This window comes from Protopterus annectens, chromosome 3.part1, assembly GCF_019279795.1.
Source record: "Protopterus annectens isolate FY-2018-M chromosome 3.part1, PAN1.0, whole genome shotgun sequence".
NCBI classification, from domain to species: domain Eukaryota; kingdom Metazoa; phylum Chordata; order Ceratodontiformes; family Protopteridae; genus Protopterus; species Protopterus annectens.
The window spans coordinates 483566224-483584642 of record NC_056732.1 but is presented as its reverse complement, the minus strand read 5'-3'; the positions used below and the strand labels follow the sequence as shown (position 1 = coordinate 483584642).

General features: G+C 40.6%; 1 protein-coding gene across 1 annotated transcript in view; it reads right to left on the bottom strand.

The window, feature by feature from the left end:
* Positions 1-18419, bottom strand: part of LOC122798180 (ectonucleotide pyrophosphatase/phosphodiesterase family member 3-like) — an 835307-nt gene that overhangs the window by 773945 nt on the left and 42943 nt on the right. Inside the window, exon 2 of the mRNA XM_044066922.1 lies at positions 2426-2513. Within this exon, the coding sequence (XP_043922857.1) occupies positions 2426-2513 (88 nt within the window). The remainder of the gene's footprint in view (positions 1-2425; positions 2514-18419) is intronic.

Sequence of the window (18419 nt, the reverse complement as noted above, 5' to 3'; positions counted from 1 at the left end):
TAAAATTGTTATTGTCCATGACTCCGGTGACCTCTTTGAAGAAGGTAACCAAACTTAACTCATTACCTCCAGTAGAGCTTGTTTGAGTGTGTACCTTTAACTCCCAGTGGTTGTGGCTTCAGTCTTTAAATAATGAAGTTATCACCTTACAGTTCTAACAAATACTAATTAACAGAGGCCATATATCAATACAATTGTGTTTGCCATCATGTATGCTTCAAGATAAAATATTCAGATACCTTGTATGTAACATGGTTTTGGAATTATTAATGCAAATATGAATAAGCAATATTTGATGCCTAGAGATGCAGAAGGAGGTAACTGCAGAAATGCCTGAAGATGTCACTCGGCTGTAAGAGATAGCATATGCCTTTGACAAAGGTGAAGTACTTAAAGTCCAGCACCACAAGATGACCGATGTCTAAGTTAATAAATTCAGATATAATATGCTGCATAGCCTGACATATACATGTAAGGCTATTAGGTCTACGTGTCCCTGAATTGCTGGTGAGCACCTTTACGCAGTTTCATTACTGTGGCAATTTCCTAAGCATCAGGGACATATCCTGTAGAAAATCTGAGATTTAAAAGGTTAAGTAAAGGTTCGCCCAGGCTGCATTTGCTCCCTTGAAAACCATGCCCTGGTATGCTATCAGGATCCATGAATGAATTATAAGTTTTAGACAGGTCCAAAACAATTTGATGAAGGCTGATATGGAGAATTAGCTGGGGGATTGGAGAAATAGCAGGGTGGTTGGGGTGTGATGTTAGAGATACATTTATCTGCGAGATAATAGCTACTAACATGGGATCATCATTTGTGATGCTGTTGCAAATAAACTTGAATCATTGATGGGTATTGTTTCTAAATTTTCTGTCATAATTTAAGATTTTATGATTGTCTGCAATAGAGGAAGCTACCACTAAGTTCAGTCAGCCTTACTCCATTTAATGGCACACGTGAGGTTCTTGTTAACCTGTCTCAGAGGGCTTTGTAGTATACAGATGGAGTCTTATTACACAGGGTAAGCAGTTTCTTCCTTTTGCTGTATAATGTGTTAATGTGAGAGTTTCGCAATAAGGGTTAGCGTTCTCAATACAACTGTTTATGTGTGAGTAGACATTGGACATGAATGTGGCCACTGTGGCAATAGGGTCAACAACAGTAGAGTTACTTCTAAATTTTTCTAGGTCATCCAAGAGCAGAAGCAAGTTGTTTTGGAGGAATCCCTGCAGACTGAAGGCTTTGTAGGAGGGGTGTTATAGGTTTAAAGGAGAAGAATGCAGGTTTGTGATTAGACTAAACTAGGGTGGGTAGCATGCAGGGTTGGATGCTGATGAAGACATAGTCAAGGACATTAAAGCCTCAAGTGGGCAGGCAAACATTTGTTCAGTGATGTTGGCATTGACAAAATCTATGAAACTCTGAACACATTTTCCATTACTGATATAAATGTGCCATTTGATGGTTGGGTAGTTAAGAGGCACCAAGCAGAGTGGTATTGAGTTGGCTGCATATCTCCTCTAGCAGATTTAGGTAATGTTTGTAGTGAGTGAGAGACATGAATGGAAAACTCTTGCGTGTTTCAGTATTTTAATATAGCTTTATTTAGGAATTCATCAATTCAGGTTAACAATAGGAACATGTCAGCCAACAAACAGATACTCTGAAGTGTTGTAATGTGCTTCTTTTAATTGCATTGGCACACCCAGCTTTATCCATTCCAGTTAATTGTTTTTCTTATTCTTCTGACAATGTCCATTTCCAAACCTTTTCTTATCACAACAAATGTAAGAATCAGGGGATCAAGGACTGATGCAATCATACTGAACGTCAGGTGGTAGTTCCTTTAAATTACCTCTGCATCCTTTCACTTCACCTTGTGAATGGGAGTACAGTGGGCTTGCCAACAGAATTGCTTGGGCTTTTAGATGACCCTAAATCTCTCCTGAGGTGCTGAGCCCCCTCCTTCTACATGCAGTTTTCAGTACAGATTGTTCTCCACTGTGAGAGTGCTACTCAGTAAACGTTAGACTCACCCGCGAAGTAAAGCATGGCAAACCTTTGTGTTTCCTGTTTCTTTCATTCACTGTTCACTCCTCCAGCATTTGGGTTTCTTTCTGTTCGATTCTGGGTTACCACCACTGCAGGCAATGCTTTGTCCCTGTGTCAGGCACTATCTGATTCAATGCACTTTCATTCTTGAAACTTAAAAATACATTTCATTTCTAATTATAAACCTTTTATTACCATTTCTGTAATGCATTGCAGAGCATGTAGTAACTACCATGCACATATCAGAGTTCACTGGTTATAAAAAAACTCATCACAGATTAGACATTACTTAATATCTAGAGCTTCAAATTGTTTGTGTTGTAAGTCTGCTGAAGACCTTTGGCACATTTATCTACACTAAAATCTTACCTTTGTTTTTGCATTTGTGCAGCTCAAGTCCTAAACCAAGTCCAAGCCCAAAAATGATTGCCAGTGCTGAAACGGATGCTAGCACAATCTAAATAAATAAAAGCAACAAATGAGAATGCCAAACAATTTCAAGTATGCACCACAAAAGCATCTGTATAATGTTTTTACTTATACTGGATTTTTATGAAACAGTAAAAGAAGGCAAAAAGCATAAACTGCTAAAAATTAATTTGGCACTAAAAAAAATAATTCCAAAATTTAAAATATTTTGCCTTAGTCAATATCATAACAAGACATTACATTTCTAACCTCATTTCAGAGATGCTCGGCGTTTTACAACCTTGCACTTAACAATTCTTCCAGTCAACCTGTTTCATTAAAGAAGTACTGGCAATATTTTCATTTCAGCCTATCATGAGCATGTTTTGCTCTTAATAAATATTATAGGACTTGTTTGTCCAATTGGATACTATATGTAATTGTCACAAGAACAAAGAGGTATCATAATTAAAGAAATACTGCATGGAGTTATTAATGCAGCTGTTTTCCTGTTTGTACTGTTCACTTTTCAGAAATCAGAGTATTGATTAGCAAATTACTGTGAAGGTCCTAGACTATATAACTGATATGGTGTATGGGTATTGGTGATGAACCAATATATTAGAAATCTTACACTTAAAAATCATAGGTATAATTCCAGGATTTCATCTCATGAAAACAAAATTTCAGTTATTTGATAACCTGAAATCAGTGTCCCTGACAATGCCCACAGAAAGGACTGTCAGGCTGTGGGGCCACCAGTGGCAGAGGAGGGACAAAACTAGGGGACCATACATAAGCAGTTTGGTGAGGTGCCCCAGGCATTCAGTCAGAGGAGTGGCACTACCATGAACTGGAAAATGCATGCATACAGAGATGGCAGACCATGTGGCCAGAGACAACAATGATGTTGTCTCAGTAACAGTCTGTATAGTCAGAGTTCAGATGGCCTGTGCCTGACCGCCTCCCTAGACCCTTCCCTGGCCAAAGACTGCATAATCTGCATGTCCAGACCAGAAGATGACTACAGTGTGTCCCACAGAGTCACATATGAAAGACATTTCCCCCAGTAAGTTTGGCATCCCTATCTAATCCTTGTTTCTATACTCCAGATCATTGTGCAGTTTATGCATATTGTCCCAGAAGCTACAGAGCACACTAATCATTTTCACAATGCTGTGGGTAGCAGTTGTCTGTATCTGGATCAATGAAATACACATCTGCTGCTTAATGTAAAGTTACGCAACCATATCATGGACAGACCTGGAGTCATGATGGTGACACTCCCACATCTCTCCCCAGTGGTGACTATGCACACCTGAGAGGTGGCATGTATGTCAGTGCTGTGTGTTCTAGGAAGACTTGAAGAACCCCTGAGTGACCTGCAGTTACAGGATATCTGACATTCACTGGTACTTCTACCTGCACCTCTCAAGGGGTCTCTATAATAGTAAATATGGCTAACCCTTTCCCCTGCAGTGCTGTAGACAGTGCCACTGTGCCACCATACTGTACTACTTGAATGATGTCATCATCAGTAACAGATACTCTGATGGTGTCAGTCCTATATCATCCTGTTATGCTGGACCCTCACCATGAAGCCATGAACATGCAATATATCATTAACAGCCTACACACACACACACACACACACACACACACACACACACACACACACACACACACACACACACACACACACACACACACACACACACATATACCTCTTTAACCCGCTGTGACATAAATACAGGATATGTTAACAGACATAACTTGTCATGCAGGTTGCTGCAGTTGCAGAGATGATGTACTTGTATGGACAGACATGCAGGTAGGCCTTGGACAAGTATTCCCTAAAAAACTTGCAGGGAACTGTGCTATACTGTAGCACATTGCATTGGACATTACAAACCTGAGGTTTCCTCCAACTAATGCACAGGTGGTTGGTGCCAGTGAAGTTCCCCAAATTCAGACACTTCTCATATGATGGCCTAGTCTAGCAGTCTAGTAAGTGACGCAAAAAATGTTCTTGGTCTCTGTGAGCTTCTTAATTATTGGTTGTCCACCATTGTGCCATATCCCATCCCTTGTCTTTTGTGCAATGTATCATATGAGCAACTCTTCATCACACATGTTATACAGATTTATTGTGGCTGCAAAAGAATTCACATCTAACAGAAGTCCCTGTCAAAAGTGGACCTGCTGATACTTGTCTATGAAAACCTTTTCCCACAAGGTACTTGTCATATGTGTGCAGGGCCTGCAGTAACACTTTATTCTTCTAGGTAGTGAAATATACCAGGTAATGCCTCCTTTGGGATGCCATGCTTCTACCTGTACACCTGTGGGAAAAACATGCTATTCAATAGGTGTGTATGGTATGTTGTGGGATACACATTTTTATGGCCACAGCAACCCCTTATATTTCTTTTACATCATGTAGCCATGGCCACAGCCTCCCCTTCATGCACCTGGTTGTCAGCTGAAGTTAGTGTTATGTAGTGCCTCCTTCCCCCATTTAGATCCAGTTTGCACCCACACAACAAAGGCAGATGTGCAAAGCCATACCAGTGTCACGATTTCCCAATTACATATACATTAACCATGACATCTGCTTCACTACCAATGACATCCACTATGTGTTTGCTGTTCTTACTGAACTATTTCACCAGGCAGGACTCCTTCCATAACTCTGTGAAGCTACAGCCTGACAGAATCTTTCTTGAAATTATTCTTTTATAGATGTACAATTATAAGCTTTATTGCTCAAAAAGTGGTACCAGTGCTGTAAATTGTGCTAACAAGAACCACTTAGCCATGTGTTTTTTTTCTAATGATGCCAGTTAGCACTATTGTGAATTTATGCCAGTGCAGAATATGCTACCCAACCATATCAGTATTAGCTATGCACATCACAGTGACCATGAAGCATGTGCTAGAATGTGCATACCTGTGGCACTCTTAATCTTATGCTGCAGCACTAGGTTGAGCAACCATACTTCCATGTGTATGGACCTATATTTTGGTCTTCAAGCAAACCTAAATGATTTACGATGGCTACTATAGGCATTGGGAAGTGCAGTGCTCCAGCATGGTGTTCCAAGGATAGTATTTTCCTGTTCTTCCAGCTCAGAAACATCTGGGAGTGCCTACCAGCACCACTGTAGATGTTGGATGCCTGGCAAAAGATTGTTGAAATGGTAAGTCATACCACTAGCATTATTCATTCTGATAAGTAAGGCTGACAAAGGTTCATTGATGTGAAGTGGCATCACCCCAACCTACTTCATCAGTAGCAGGCATAGTATAAGGAGAAAAACCTGGAATATACTGTAAACAATTCTTTCATACCATTATTGTCTGCTCTATTAGTGTCTGTGCATGTATACTTAACAGCACATACTTTGTTTTCCAGTGTCAGAAGAGATGAAGCTGAATATGGTTAGCTGCCACAGAAGGCAGGACCATCTCTCCCATTAGAAGGGTATATATAATATAAGTGCAGTTTCACTGTACAACTGCAACTGTGTTTGTAGTATGTTTGTACATTCATATTTACCTTCTGTAGGGTCCTCAACACCTCTATTGACTTTAGGCTGAGCACTTCGTCTTCTTGATCTGTAGCAAGTTTCACTGCCTTGGAGCTGTTCATGTCTTCGAACCTGCAGAAAAAGGTGTTCAGCCTATCCAGGAATTCTGTGTTGTCCTCGCATTGGGCTGACAGGGGTTTGTATTCTGTTATGGCTTTTATGCCCTGCCACATGGCTTTGTGAACGGGAGGTCATGCCTACTCAACCTGGTTGACCTCTTTGAGTCAGTCACCAGGGCTGTGGATGAAGGTAAGGCAGTGCATACAGCCTACCTCGATCTGGCCAATTCCTTAGTTGGGAATTATTGATAAACTCACCAAACTAGGCATCAACCCCTATATCACTAGGTGGGTTGCAAACTGGCTCACAGATAGAGCACACAGTGTGAAAGTAGAGGACTCCCAAGTCAGACTGCCGACAGTCACGACTGGAGTCTCACAGGGATCGGTCCTGGGTCCTCTCCTGTTTGGCATCTACTTCTCAGAAGTCCAGGCCAACACAAAAGGACTCTGACTGGCCAAGTTCACAGATGATTGCAAGCTGGAAGCAATTATTAACTCCCCAAGTGATGTAGACATCCTACAGAAAGGCCCCACTGAGACCAATGACTGGTGTTGAAACCATGGCCTTAAGCTTAATGCCAAAAAATGCATCGTCATCCCCTTTGGGAAAAACTCAGTTCCCACTAATTACCACATCAATGTGAGCTCAATAAATGCTGAAGGCATTATAAGAGATCTGGGGGCACAGGTTGACAGCAACCTCTCCTTCAACCACCACATTGCCACTGTGGTCAGAAAATCCTTCTATGTGGCACATCTCATTACCAAAGGTTTTGTATCCAGGAAGAAAGAGGTCACCATCTCTCTCTACTCTTCCCTCATTAGGCCAATCATCGAGTATAATGCCCTATTTGGCATATACCTCACTAGACACATGCAACAGTTGGAAAGGACACAAATGTACCGCACAAAGAGGATCCTAGGCCTTAATCACATGTCCTACATGGACAAACTCAAAAACCTCCAGGTATTCTCTGTCTCATATTGTCTACTAAGAGGCAATCTCTGCTTGACTTACAAAGCCATGTCTGACCCAGCTCTGTTAGAAATGCTCCATCTAAGGAAATCCCAATTCCTCCACACCACACATTCCAGAGACCTTAACCTCATTACCACAATCAACAGAACATGCTGGAGAGATAGGTTCATAACCCAGAGACTGCCCATGCTCTGGAACAGAGTTCCCATACATATCAAGGAGAGCCCCCTTCAAGAGAAATCTTGATGAGTAGATGGGTAATAGAAAGTTCACCACAGGGATCACTCCAGTGGCTCTACTTGATAAAGGCACTGGAAACTAATGTCAGGCGCACAAAGCCAGGGCAGTTCTATGGGCTAGGCTTGTAAAGGCTCCAGGGCCATTAGCTTAGTACACACCTATGAACTTATGTACCTATGAGCATATTTTGTAGGAGTGTAATGAGGTGACAGACTTTAAAAATTCTCTGCAGACTACTCTAAAAGAAATACTAGATAAGCAAATTGGTGTGACTAAGGATATGATGCAAAACCAGAATTGCCTAAACTTAATAGGCTTTGCTGAGTTTAATTTCTGGTGGCTGCCAAAAAAGCAATTACTATAAAATGGAAGTCAAACTCTAAGCCAACTGTACTAGAAATAGTGAATATAGTAACAAAAACAAAACAAGTGGAAATGGGATCTTTAGAAAAAGAATAGGATCAAATTACGTGAAAAATGGGAACCGTGGAAACAATCCATGAAGAATAATGTTTTGAAGGAGGAATGTGGTTTAAGGGAAGGCAGACTTTGAATGAGCTTTATAATGTTTGACTGACAATGACTGGATAGATTATGTGATATATAAAGTTTGCAATTGAAAATATGTAAATAAGGTTTGTTTTCATTTATATAAATACATGGTTGCATATTTCTTCTTCTTTCGGCTTTTCCCGGTTAGGGGTCGCCACAGCGGATCACCTTGTCCGCACATTGAATGGCAGTGGAGTTTTACGGTGTCAAGTTGCCAGCCCGGTGCCCAACCTTCCACAGAAGGCACACTCACACGCACACCTAGGGCCAATTTAGAGTGTCCAATCCACCTGCAGCATGTCTTTGGGATGTGGGAGGAAACCGGAGCACTCGGAGGAAACCCACGCGACCACAGGGAGGACATGCAGACTCCGCACAGAAGGCACTCCAGCCAAGGATCGAACCAGAGAACCTCTTGCTGTGAGGCAGCAATGCTAACCACTGCACCACCGTGGCCGCCCTACATGGTTGCATATTTAATAAGTGATAATTTAATGCAACTGAAAATATATAAATAAGGTTTGTTTTCATTTATATAAATACATGATTGCCTGTTTCATAAGTGATAATTTAATACAGATATTTCTTGTTAAAAAAAAAAGCTTCTCAATAACCCATCCTAAAAAAGAACAGTTAGAGACTGGGCAGTAGTTGTCATGGCTGTTAGGGTGTAGAAATAGTTTCTTGAGAATAGGGATAAGAAATATCTCTTTCAAGACTTATGGAAAACTTCAAAGTCTCAAGGAAGAACTAAGATCTGTAATATTAGTGGTCCAAGTACATCAAGATTGGGCAAAACCAGTCCTGATGGCCAGCACACCTACTCAGTTAAAGTAAAATAGAACAGAATAAAATAAAGTAATTAGGCTGGGAAAATTGCTAGTCTGGAATGTGGAATGAAAAATGCAGTAATCTGCTGATGTTGGATGTGTTGTTGCATTAATTTAGTAAAAGCAATATGATATAAGGCCACTTGCATGCAAACAAGGTGGCCAGCTATGCAGCGATTGTCTTGGTTCAGCTAATGACATAGATCTAGTGCTAGGAGGCCTGAACTCTGCTGGTAGGGAGGAGGCATGACCATGAGACACAATGAGACTAATACATGGTGGAGACCATGCCTAGTGCCTGTCAGGTCACTTACATGTAGTTGGAGGCTGCACATTGATGCATTGGTGGTCAAGCACCTACTATTTAAATTTATAACAGTGCTCATTCCCTCCCCTTTGCAACTGTTATGTATGGGGGTGAGCATTGTAAGATGATGGGGGCATAACAAAAACTGCACAAACAAAACACTGAAAACTGTGATAAAGTCCAGCTTCTATCACTGTCTGAAAGATGAGCATTAACCTTCTGCTATCGATTCTTTCCTCTCCTTGGCAGACACTGACACATGACATCATATTTATTTACTTATTTTCTTACCGTTTTGTTGACAGGTTAGTCTAACTTCACATAGCCAATTTTCCTGGTAACCCATGGTGGTATTCATATTGACTAGGTGAAATGTGGCAGGACACTGTAGAAATTACCCTACCCTTTCCTTCTTGTTTGTCATGAGGAAGGGAAAGAAATGTAATAGAGGAGCTCAAGAAGCCTGAGATGTCTGATACCGCTGATACTACTCCTAGCATCAATCTTCAGAAATCTAGATGGTGAAATTGAGAACCCAATAATTGTTGATATTGGATGCTCATAAATATGAACAGACATGAAACATTTTCAAGGAGAGTGTTGCTGAAGAGATCATCAGACTGTATAACTCTCCAGACAACTTCTGAAAATGTGAAAGGACATCCGAAACGGTGGTGGACACCTTTGGATCAGCCAGACATGTTGGTGAGTACAGAGTGTATTGATGGGAACCAGATTAGTCCAGAGATTGATGACAGACCACAGCAAGTGCAGGATGAGAAAATATATGAGGCAGCAGCTGCAACAACTTCATACAAGAAAGAACAATGCAAATAAGCTAGTCAAATGTGTGACTAGCAGGTGCTGTGCTATAGCAGCAATTCCTAATCACAATTCTGTTCTGGGATACGATACTTAAACTAACTGGTTCTAAAGTACAGGAGATAAGATCACAACTAAATCTGCATACATAACCATTTTATGGCATCTTTGAGTCAGCAAGAACTTTGGACAGAATTAGTTTTATTAGCATCACAAGCAGGGCAAACCATAGTGTGCTTTTTCAAATGACAGATGATCTTTAAATAATATATTCATTAAATGAATGATGACATAGCTGAATAAAATAATTATAAATGTTACAGAACATTATAAAAGAGTATGGACTCTAAGAAAGGCTGTAGGTGCTACATCATCTGGACGTGAGGGTGGGAGAGTTTTGTTGACCTGAAAACTTTTTTTTATAAATCTGTTTTATTTATCTAACAATATGTATGTTAAACATAGTACTGATAATTTGTATTACACAGGTTTTGAGGTAAAAGTGGACATACATTAAAATGTTGCCCTAAAACACTGTGTGAACAAAGTTGCCAGACAAGGAACACAAAATCAACTTTTAAGCCTGATTGTACAAGATGTGAAAAAAGAATATTTTTTTGGAACTGGGTATTGGCATAATAGTTGAAGTATTTACTTCACTGACACAAGGTGCAGGGTCTAATTCTCACCTTTAAAATTAAACATAGCTAGACTTGAAATGGTCTACAAGGGCAGCCAGCTTAGTACTTATCTATGAACCTGTCTATGACTGGATTGTGGAGTTTCGGAAGGACAGGGAGAAATAATTATACTGAAAATGAAAAAAAAATAGAAGTAGTTAGCGAGGAAGATCATTCAGTTAATTCAGAGAAAGGTAAAATAAGGGATACTACATGTGAATATAAGTAGTTCATTTTCAGCACTGCAAATTGATTAAAAAGAATCAGAAGAAGGTGGATCCCCAAATTATACAGATTCCACAGGAAAGAATGTTAGAAAAAAGAGGAGACAGCAGCCTGTCAATAACAGGGACCGAATAAAAATGACATTTTGAAAAATGTTATTAGTAAATGATGATACTTTCAAAAATGAGGTACAAAAGTCCATTTTGCAATGGCTAAAGCAGTACAAAAAAGTTCTCATATGACTTCACGCTATTAAATTAATAATAGAAGAGGAAAGGAAAGTGTTTGAATAAGAAACTTACTGTTTGTCAGTGGCCAATTGGTTGGTAGTCAGAGGTACCAGCATCTTGTAATGAAGAGCAAGAAGGTGAGTACTGCATTTTTTGTCATTTCGCTTTCTTGTCCAATTCTGTCAGAGTTGGTATATATAATTTGTGGGTGGGAATTTGCCACCCCCCATACACACACTGGGGGGGGGGGTACAGAGGCTCTCAAGCAAAAAAAGAAACAGTTTTTGTGTTGTACCACCTGTGAAGGCTGCCAGCCCAGCCAGCTAGAATTTTGTAAATAATTCTATGTCATTTGTGAATAGTAATATGATTTGTATGCCTGTGTTAGAAATGTAAAATAACTATATGTTCTGTACTGAGCCTCAAGACTGTGCCATCCGTGGTGGTGGTGCTGCGGTAGCGTTGTCGCCTCACAGTAAGACACTGTCCGGTTTGATTCTCAGCTAGAGCATTTTCTGCATGGAGACATGCGTGAATGGGCGTACCTTCATTGAAGGTTGTGCATCAGGGCTGGTAACTCAGCACGTAAAAATCAACTACCAATCATCAGCGGACTGGAGTTCCGCTGTGGCGACCCCTAACCGGGAAAAGCTGAAAGACACAAACAAACTGAGCTTCAAGACTGTAACCACAGTGCACCCTGCTAGAAAAGAGCAGAAATGTGTATAAACTATATGCCTATGCAAATGTATGTTTTCATAGTAGAAGTTGGGACATACAGAGTTAACTTGCAAACTCTGCAAAAATAAGTAAAAAGTTTTACAATGGTTGAATAACCATGAAGAGAAACTGCAAGTAGTCCAAATACAAAAAATAAATTTAATAAAACTCCAAATACGTAAAACCATTAAAGCAGTAGTAAATTTCACACAGACGTCAAACAAAAGTAAATCTATCTAGCGCCTCGTCTGTTACGTCTTTACACAGTATATCCTACAGGAATGCTTGAGCTAGAGAGTATGCTGTAGAGCAGCAGGTAATGGTTCTCATTCCTGTCAGACACAACAAGCTGCAGGCAGCTTGGGAGGGACCCTACAAGGTAGTAAAGAAGGCCAGTGATGTTAACTACATGGTGGAACTGCTAGCCAGGAGGCAGGAGCACAAATTGTACCATGTTAACATGATGAAACCTTACCATGATAGGAATGCCCTTGTGCTAAGTATTTGCAGTGGATTTCAAGAGGCGACTGAGGGAGATCTGGTGACTGATCTTCTCAGTGAGGCGCGGACTGACACCTCAGTGCAAGGGGCAGCAATCTCCCAGCAGCTATCTCCTACCCAGGTTCTAGAAATCCGAGCAGTGTTACAGGAGTTTGAGGACATGTTCACTGGGAAACCAGGGTGCACCCACCTGGTGCAGCACCATGTGGATACAGGGCCCCAAAGGCCTATTGGGCAGGCCCCTTATAGGGTGCCTGAGAGAGTCACACAGAGTCTGAGGGAGGCGATACAGGAAATGTTGGAACTAGGGGTAATTCAGGAGTTCATTAGTCTGTGGGCCTCCCCAGTGGTGCTGGTACCAAAGAAGAATGGCCGCACCAGGTTCTGTGTGGACTACAGGGAATTAAATAGTCACACAGAGTCAGATGCTTACCCCATACCTAGGACAGATGAAGCCCTAGAGCAGCTGGGTGCAGCTAAGTATCTTACCACCATTGATCTTACCAAGGGTTACTGGCAGGTGACCTTGACTCCCAGTGCTAGAGAGAGGTCAGCCTTTGTGACTCCTTTTGGCTTGTATGAGTTCACAAAGATGCCCTTTGGGATGAAAAATGCCCCAGTGACTTTTCAGAGGCTGGTAGATCATATTCTAGCAGGAGCAGGAGATTTTGCACTTGCTTACCTAGATAATATTGCCATCTACAGGCATTCCTAGCAAGAGCACCTTCAGCATGTCAGGTAGGTGTTGGGCAGACTACAGAAGGCAGGGTTGACCATTAAGCTGAGCAAATGTCAGTTAGGTATGGCAGCGTGGTCTCCTACCTAGGACATAGAGTGAGGAGTGGTAAGATCAGGCCAGAAACTACCAAAGAAGAAGCCATTCAGGCATGGCCTACACCTGTTATCAAAAAGCAGGTGAGGGCATTTTAAGGGACAGCAGGGTACTACAGAAAGTTTCTCCACAGTTATAGTACCACAGTTGCTCCCCTCACAGACCTGACAAGGAAAAATAGGCCAGATAAGGTAGTGTGGACCCCAGCATGTGAGCAGGCATTCCAGAAGCTTAAATGAGCTTTGGAAGGACCCCCTGTGTTAGCCAGTCCAGATTACAGCAAATAATTTGTTGTGCAGGTGGATGCTTTGAACCATGGGGTGGGGGCTGTACTTTTCCAGATTTCTTCAGAGGGAGAAGAGCACCCAGTGGTTCATCTCAGTTGTAGGCTCCAACCCAGGGAGGAATACTATGCTGTAGAAAAGGAATGTCTAGCCATAGTGTGGGCACTGCAGAAACTTCAACCTTATCTAGATGGAAGAAAATTCACAGTAGTTACAGATCACAATACCCTAACATGTTTACATCGAGCCAGCCAGCAAAATGCCAAGTTGCTAAGGTGGAGCCTAGGATTGCAAGCATATGATATGACAGTACAGCACAACAGTGGGGTTAGCAATGCCAACACAGATAGGCTCTCAAGACACGGAATGGGTAAGGTATGCCCAGATATTCTCAATCCTCTCAAGCAATGTTTCTCAAGGGTCACTTGAAAAACTAGCTTGCGTTTTCAAGGGGGGAAGGAATTGTGAAGGCTGCCAGCCCAGACAGCTAGAATTTTGTAAATAATTCTGTGTCATTTGTGAATAGTAATATGATTTGTATGCTTGCCTTAGAAATGTAAGCAAACTATATGTTCTGTACTGAGCTTCAAGATTGTAACTACAGTGCACCCTGCTGGAAAAGAGCAGAAATGTGTATAAACTATATGCCTATGCAAATGTATGTTTTCATAGTAGAAGTTGGGACATACAGAGTTAACTTGCAAACTCTCAGAAAATAAGTAAAACATTTTACAATGGTGTTTACCACAGCTAGAAGACAGAATTTTTGATAGAGAACTGTTAAATTCTGCTGGTTCCTGTTAGCCTGGGAACTAAGGCAGAGGTGACAAGAATGGTGTAATCTGAGATGACCCAGCAGAAATGTTTTGTGAGTAACTTAAGAGTTATCTCAGAGAGAAAGTCAGTGCATTTTGTATTTTTCTTTGGATTTGAAAACATTTCACTCACCAGCCCTTGTCTTGCTTTGTAAGTAAGTTACATAGGTACAGTGATTTATCTTAGAGATAAACAGAAATACAGTAAGATTAGTCTATGTGGATGTTTTCTGTATTTATGTGAGACTGTCCTGCCATGTTGTTTTAAAATATTTCCTGTGATTCTGAACTGTATTGTCACTGTGCTGAGTTATTGAGTATTGTCTTGTGCTTTTATTATTTATTATTAAATATATTTAAGCCTTTTAATTGTGGCTGGTTTCTTTATAGATATGTAAGCTCTGAGAGTTCTTGCATATGTATTCAGTATTACCTTACAAGACACTCTTGAATACCCTTAAAAGTTCTGGGCACACTTACCATTTGGATGATAGTAACATTACACAGTAAGATTGGGCACCCTTTGGTAAGGGCCTTTTATAGTAGCTGATAAAGTGCTGGTTGGTGGCTGCTGGTACTATTTTTAGTCTGGGCAGAAGGGGGCATAGTTAGTGAATCTGTGCCAGCCTTCCCCAGGAGTGTCTGTGTGTTTGGATAGAAATCAAATCTCAAAGTGTGTGTGTGTCTGCTACTTGGGCAGGGACATGAAGCACTGGTTGGACAAAGTGGGTGCTGGAGGGTTTGGCTTGACCTCTTGGCTGAGTTCTTAACCCTATAGCTGTGCCAGTTGAGAGTCTTATTGGGTATCTGGAGAGAGAGGGAGAAACCAGCCCAGGCTCCTTGATTACTGGGCCAGTGCAAGGGCATCACACCACCTTGAGAGTGTCACTGTTTTTATTTGTGCCCTTCTAAGGTTTTTGATGTTTTGGGGTTGAATAATCCATGTTAATTAAACATGAAGTGAGTAGTCACAGTAAATCCACTTGAACACAGGTGGGCAGTATATATACTGCTTAGAGTTTTGTTCTACAGAAAATTTCTGGGGTGATGAAATTGATATCCAGGAAAAAAATAGGATAAAAGTGGTAGAGTATGTTCTCACACTGGCTAAAGTGTATAATTAATATTGTTACATTTGTTTTTATTGTTATTATTTTAAATGTGGCTTTGTTTGGCTTTAACAAAGCTGATCTATTAATAAAGTTATAGGACAAAAATATCCAACAATTTTATTGTGGTAATAAAGTATGAAATGGTTTTAAAAACAATGTGGTAGATGAGACTGCAACAATAGGAGGTACTGCCAGCTATGCCAGGAGAAGTAGGGCAGTGGATGTGTAACATATGTCAGCATAGCTAGCTGGAATTTAGTAAAGAATTATGTTATTTGAATATCAAACTGATTTGTACAGATGCTTGTGTTGGAACTGTATTTGTAAAGCTGCTTGTGTTACAAATGAGTGTGTCCTACTGGGCAGAAAAGAAATGTACATGCATTATTGTAACTGCTTAAATGTATGTATTGTTACAGAGGATACTGGAAGAGAACAGGTTAATCTCAATCCACCTGACATTGAGAAATAGTAAGAAAATTAAATTATTGGGCCTAGGCCATAAAGATGTTATCTCACAGTTTTGAATGAAGCCAGAGGTGCAAGGTCTGTAAGAAGCATGGTATGTTTGTCTCTGTAGGAGGACTAGAAGTTTGTAAAGGTTTTATGACTTCCAGAAGCTGCACCAAATCTGAGCAAAGCTCTTGTGTGTGTATTATTGACATGTAGGTGCCAAATACTGGCAGTTTCTAGCAATGGGGCATTGCATGTGAAACAGAAGTTATCAGATCACCAGATGTATGTGATGCCATTCTGTACAGAAATAATGTTTTAATATTAGCTGAGACCGAAGTCTCATGGCAGTCTGTTTCTTGGAACCTGACATAGAAGGATCCCTCACCTACTTCATCTTGCATTGATCTATTAAGTAAGTAGAAACAGCAATTTTCTAAATCACTCAGGAAAATAGAATGAGAATAGTTAATTATTGTTTTTCTGTAACTGTGTGAATCTTTCCAGCTGTGTTGTTTTTAATACTTCATGTGGCTGAAACTCTGATGTTTACTGTAAATAGATATTCCATATCTTCATGCTCTTTTATTGTTTATTATTAAATATATTTAAACTTTTCATTGTGGCTGGTCTTTTTGGAGAATATTTTAACCATTGAGAGTACTTATAACTTTTGGTGACACTGTGACCACTCCTGGAGCCTGGCTGTTTGGTCAACATTATCATTTGTATTAATATTAATTTCACTCAGTATAATTGGGTACCCTTGCAAGAGCCTTAGGTAGCTGGATTTGTAGTGTCTGGTGGCAGGGATAACTACCTTATAGTCTGGGCAGAAGGGGACACAGAGGGAAAATCTGTGCCAGGTGTGTGTGTGTGTGTGTGTGTGTGTGTGTGTGTGTGTGTGTGTGTGTGTGTGTGTGCGCGCGCGCACGTGCGCGCGTGCATGTGTGTGTGTGTGAAAATCAAATCTCAAAGTTTGTGTGTGTCAGGTACTTGGAGCAGGGATACGAAGCACTGGCTTCTCCGAGTGGGTGCTGGAGGACTTGGCTTGGACAGTTGGCTGAGGACTTAACCCTGCAGCTGTGCCATTGGGGAGCCTTACTGAGGACCTGGGGAGAGACAGAGAGAGAGAAACCCTGACCCCAGGCTGACTGTGTTCCCTGTGTGCTCTTAAGGGAAATTTTGCTTGATGCAGAGATCTGCATCTAGAAATACTGAATGTATCCATTTTTGTTCCAAGTGTTCATCCCTCTCCAGTGCCACTGGTGAGGACTCAGGCTCCTTGATTACTGGCTCAGAGTGGGGATATCACACAGACAATTATAAAGTATGCAAGAGGTTTAGCAACAGACATAATTTATGAATGTCAGCATATAGGGTTAGCTGTTATATAGGCAAAGAAAATAATTAAGAATTCTGTTCCTTATTTTTGCAAAAATGGCTAGGGGATTTCAAGTGTCATTTCCCTGAAGTATAGAAAAAGAAAAAGGTGGATGTAGTCATTGAAAAAATAAAAGAGATTAAAATGGGAACAAATAGTGTTATGTACAGTATGAATACAAAATCAGACTTTATTTATTGTAGTGAATAACTAAATGAAATGTCAAAAATATTACTAAAATATAATTTTCTGACCTCAGAGCTTAATGGTGCAATTTTGGGGGTGGGGGGAGGGGGATAAACTGTAAGTAAGAGGAAGAAAAAACAACATTACTTAAAATTAGAATGACAATATCAAAAACACAGAAATCACATGAAAGAATAAGAAAGTTATGGAAAGACCACTTGGGGATATTACCTTTTTCCTGAAATAAAGAAGAACGGTGATTGTCCCATGAAGATAAGGTCTTATTTTTAAATCTCTCCAGGCAAAAAAATATATTTTATTTCTTCCGTGTCTACAACCACCTTTTTCTTTTTCTGTACTTCAAGGGAAGGCAGCTGAAATCTCCTAGCTGTTTTCTGTAAAAATAAGATAAAATAACCTCGTCTTCTTCTTCTTCTTCTTCTTTCAGGTTTTCCTGGTTAGGGGTCGCCACAGCAGATCACCTGTCCGCTCATGATTGGCAGTGGAGTTTTACAGTGTCAAGTTGCAAGCCCAGCACCCAACTTTACACAGAAAGCACACACATGCACGCACTTATGCCTAGGGCCAATTTAGAGTGTCCAATCCACCTACAGCATGTATTTGGGATGTGGGAGGAAACCGGAGCACCCAGAGGAAACCCACGTGACCACAGGGAGGACATGCATACTCCACACAGAAGACACCCCAGCCAAGGATCAAACTGGAGAACCTCTTGTTGTGAGGCAATAAAATAACCTTGTCTACTTTGTTAAAATATAAAACAAAGCCAACCTAAAATTAGTAAGTCTTCCTTAAACATTGTACTGTTACTGACTGTCAGTCAAACCCCAGTCCTTTAAATGCAGTTCCTAATATGGTATTATCTTCCCCCCATATAAGCTCATATAGGAGATCCAGACTGGCCAAAAGCTAATGCATATCAGCAGAAGTAGCTTGTGCAACTAACTTGAACACATTTATGCTTTCTTTGACTTGTATCCCTAACATTCGTCTCATCTCTTGAACATGGCTGAAATCTCATGCCCATGACAGTGAGATGAAACTCTAGTGAGGTAGTACAGTTTCTCAAGTGTTCGAGATCTTTCTTTCACAACACCAGTGTTCGATCCCAACCTCTGCTCATTGGGTGG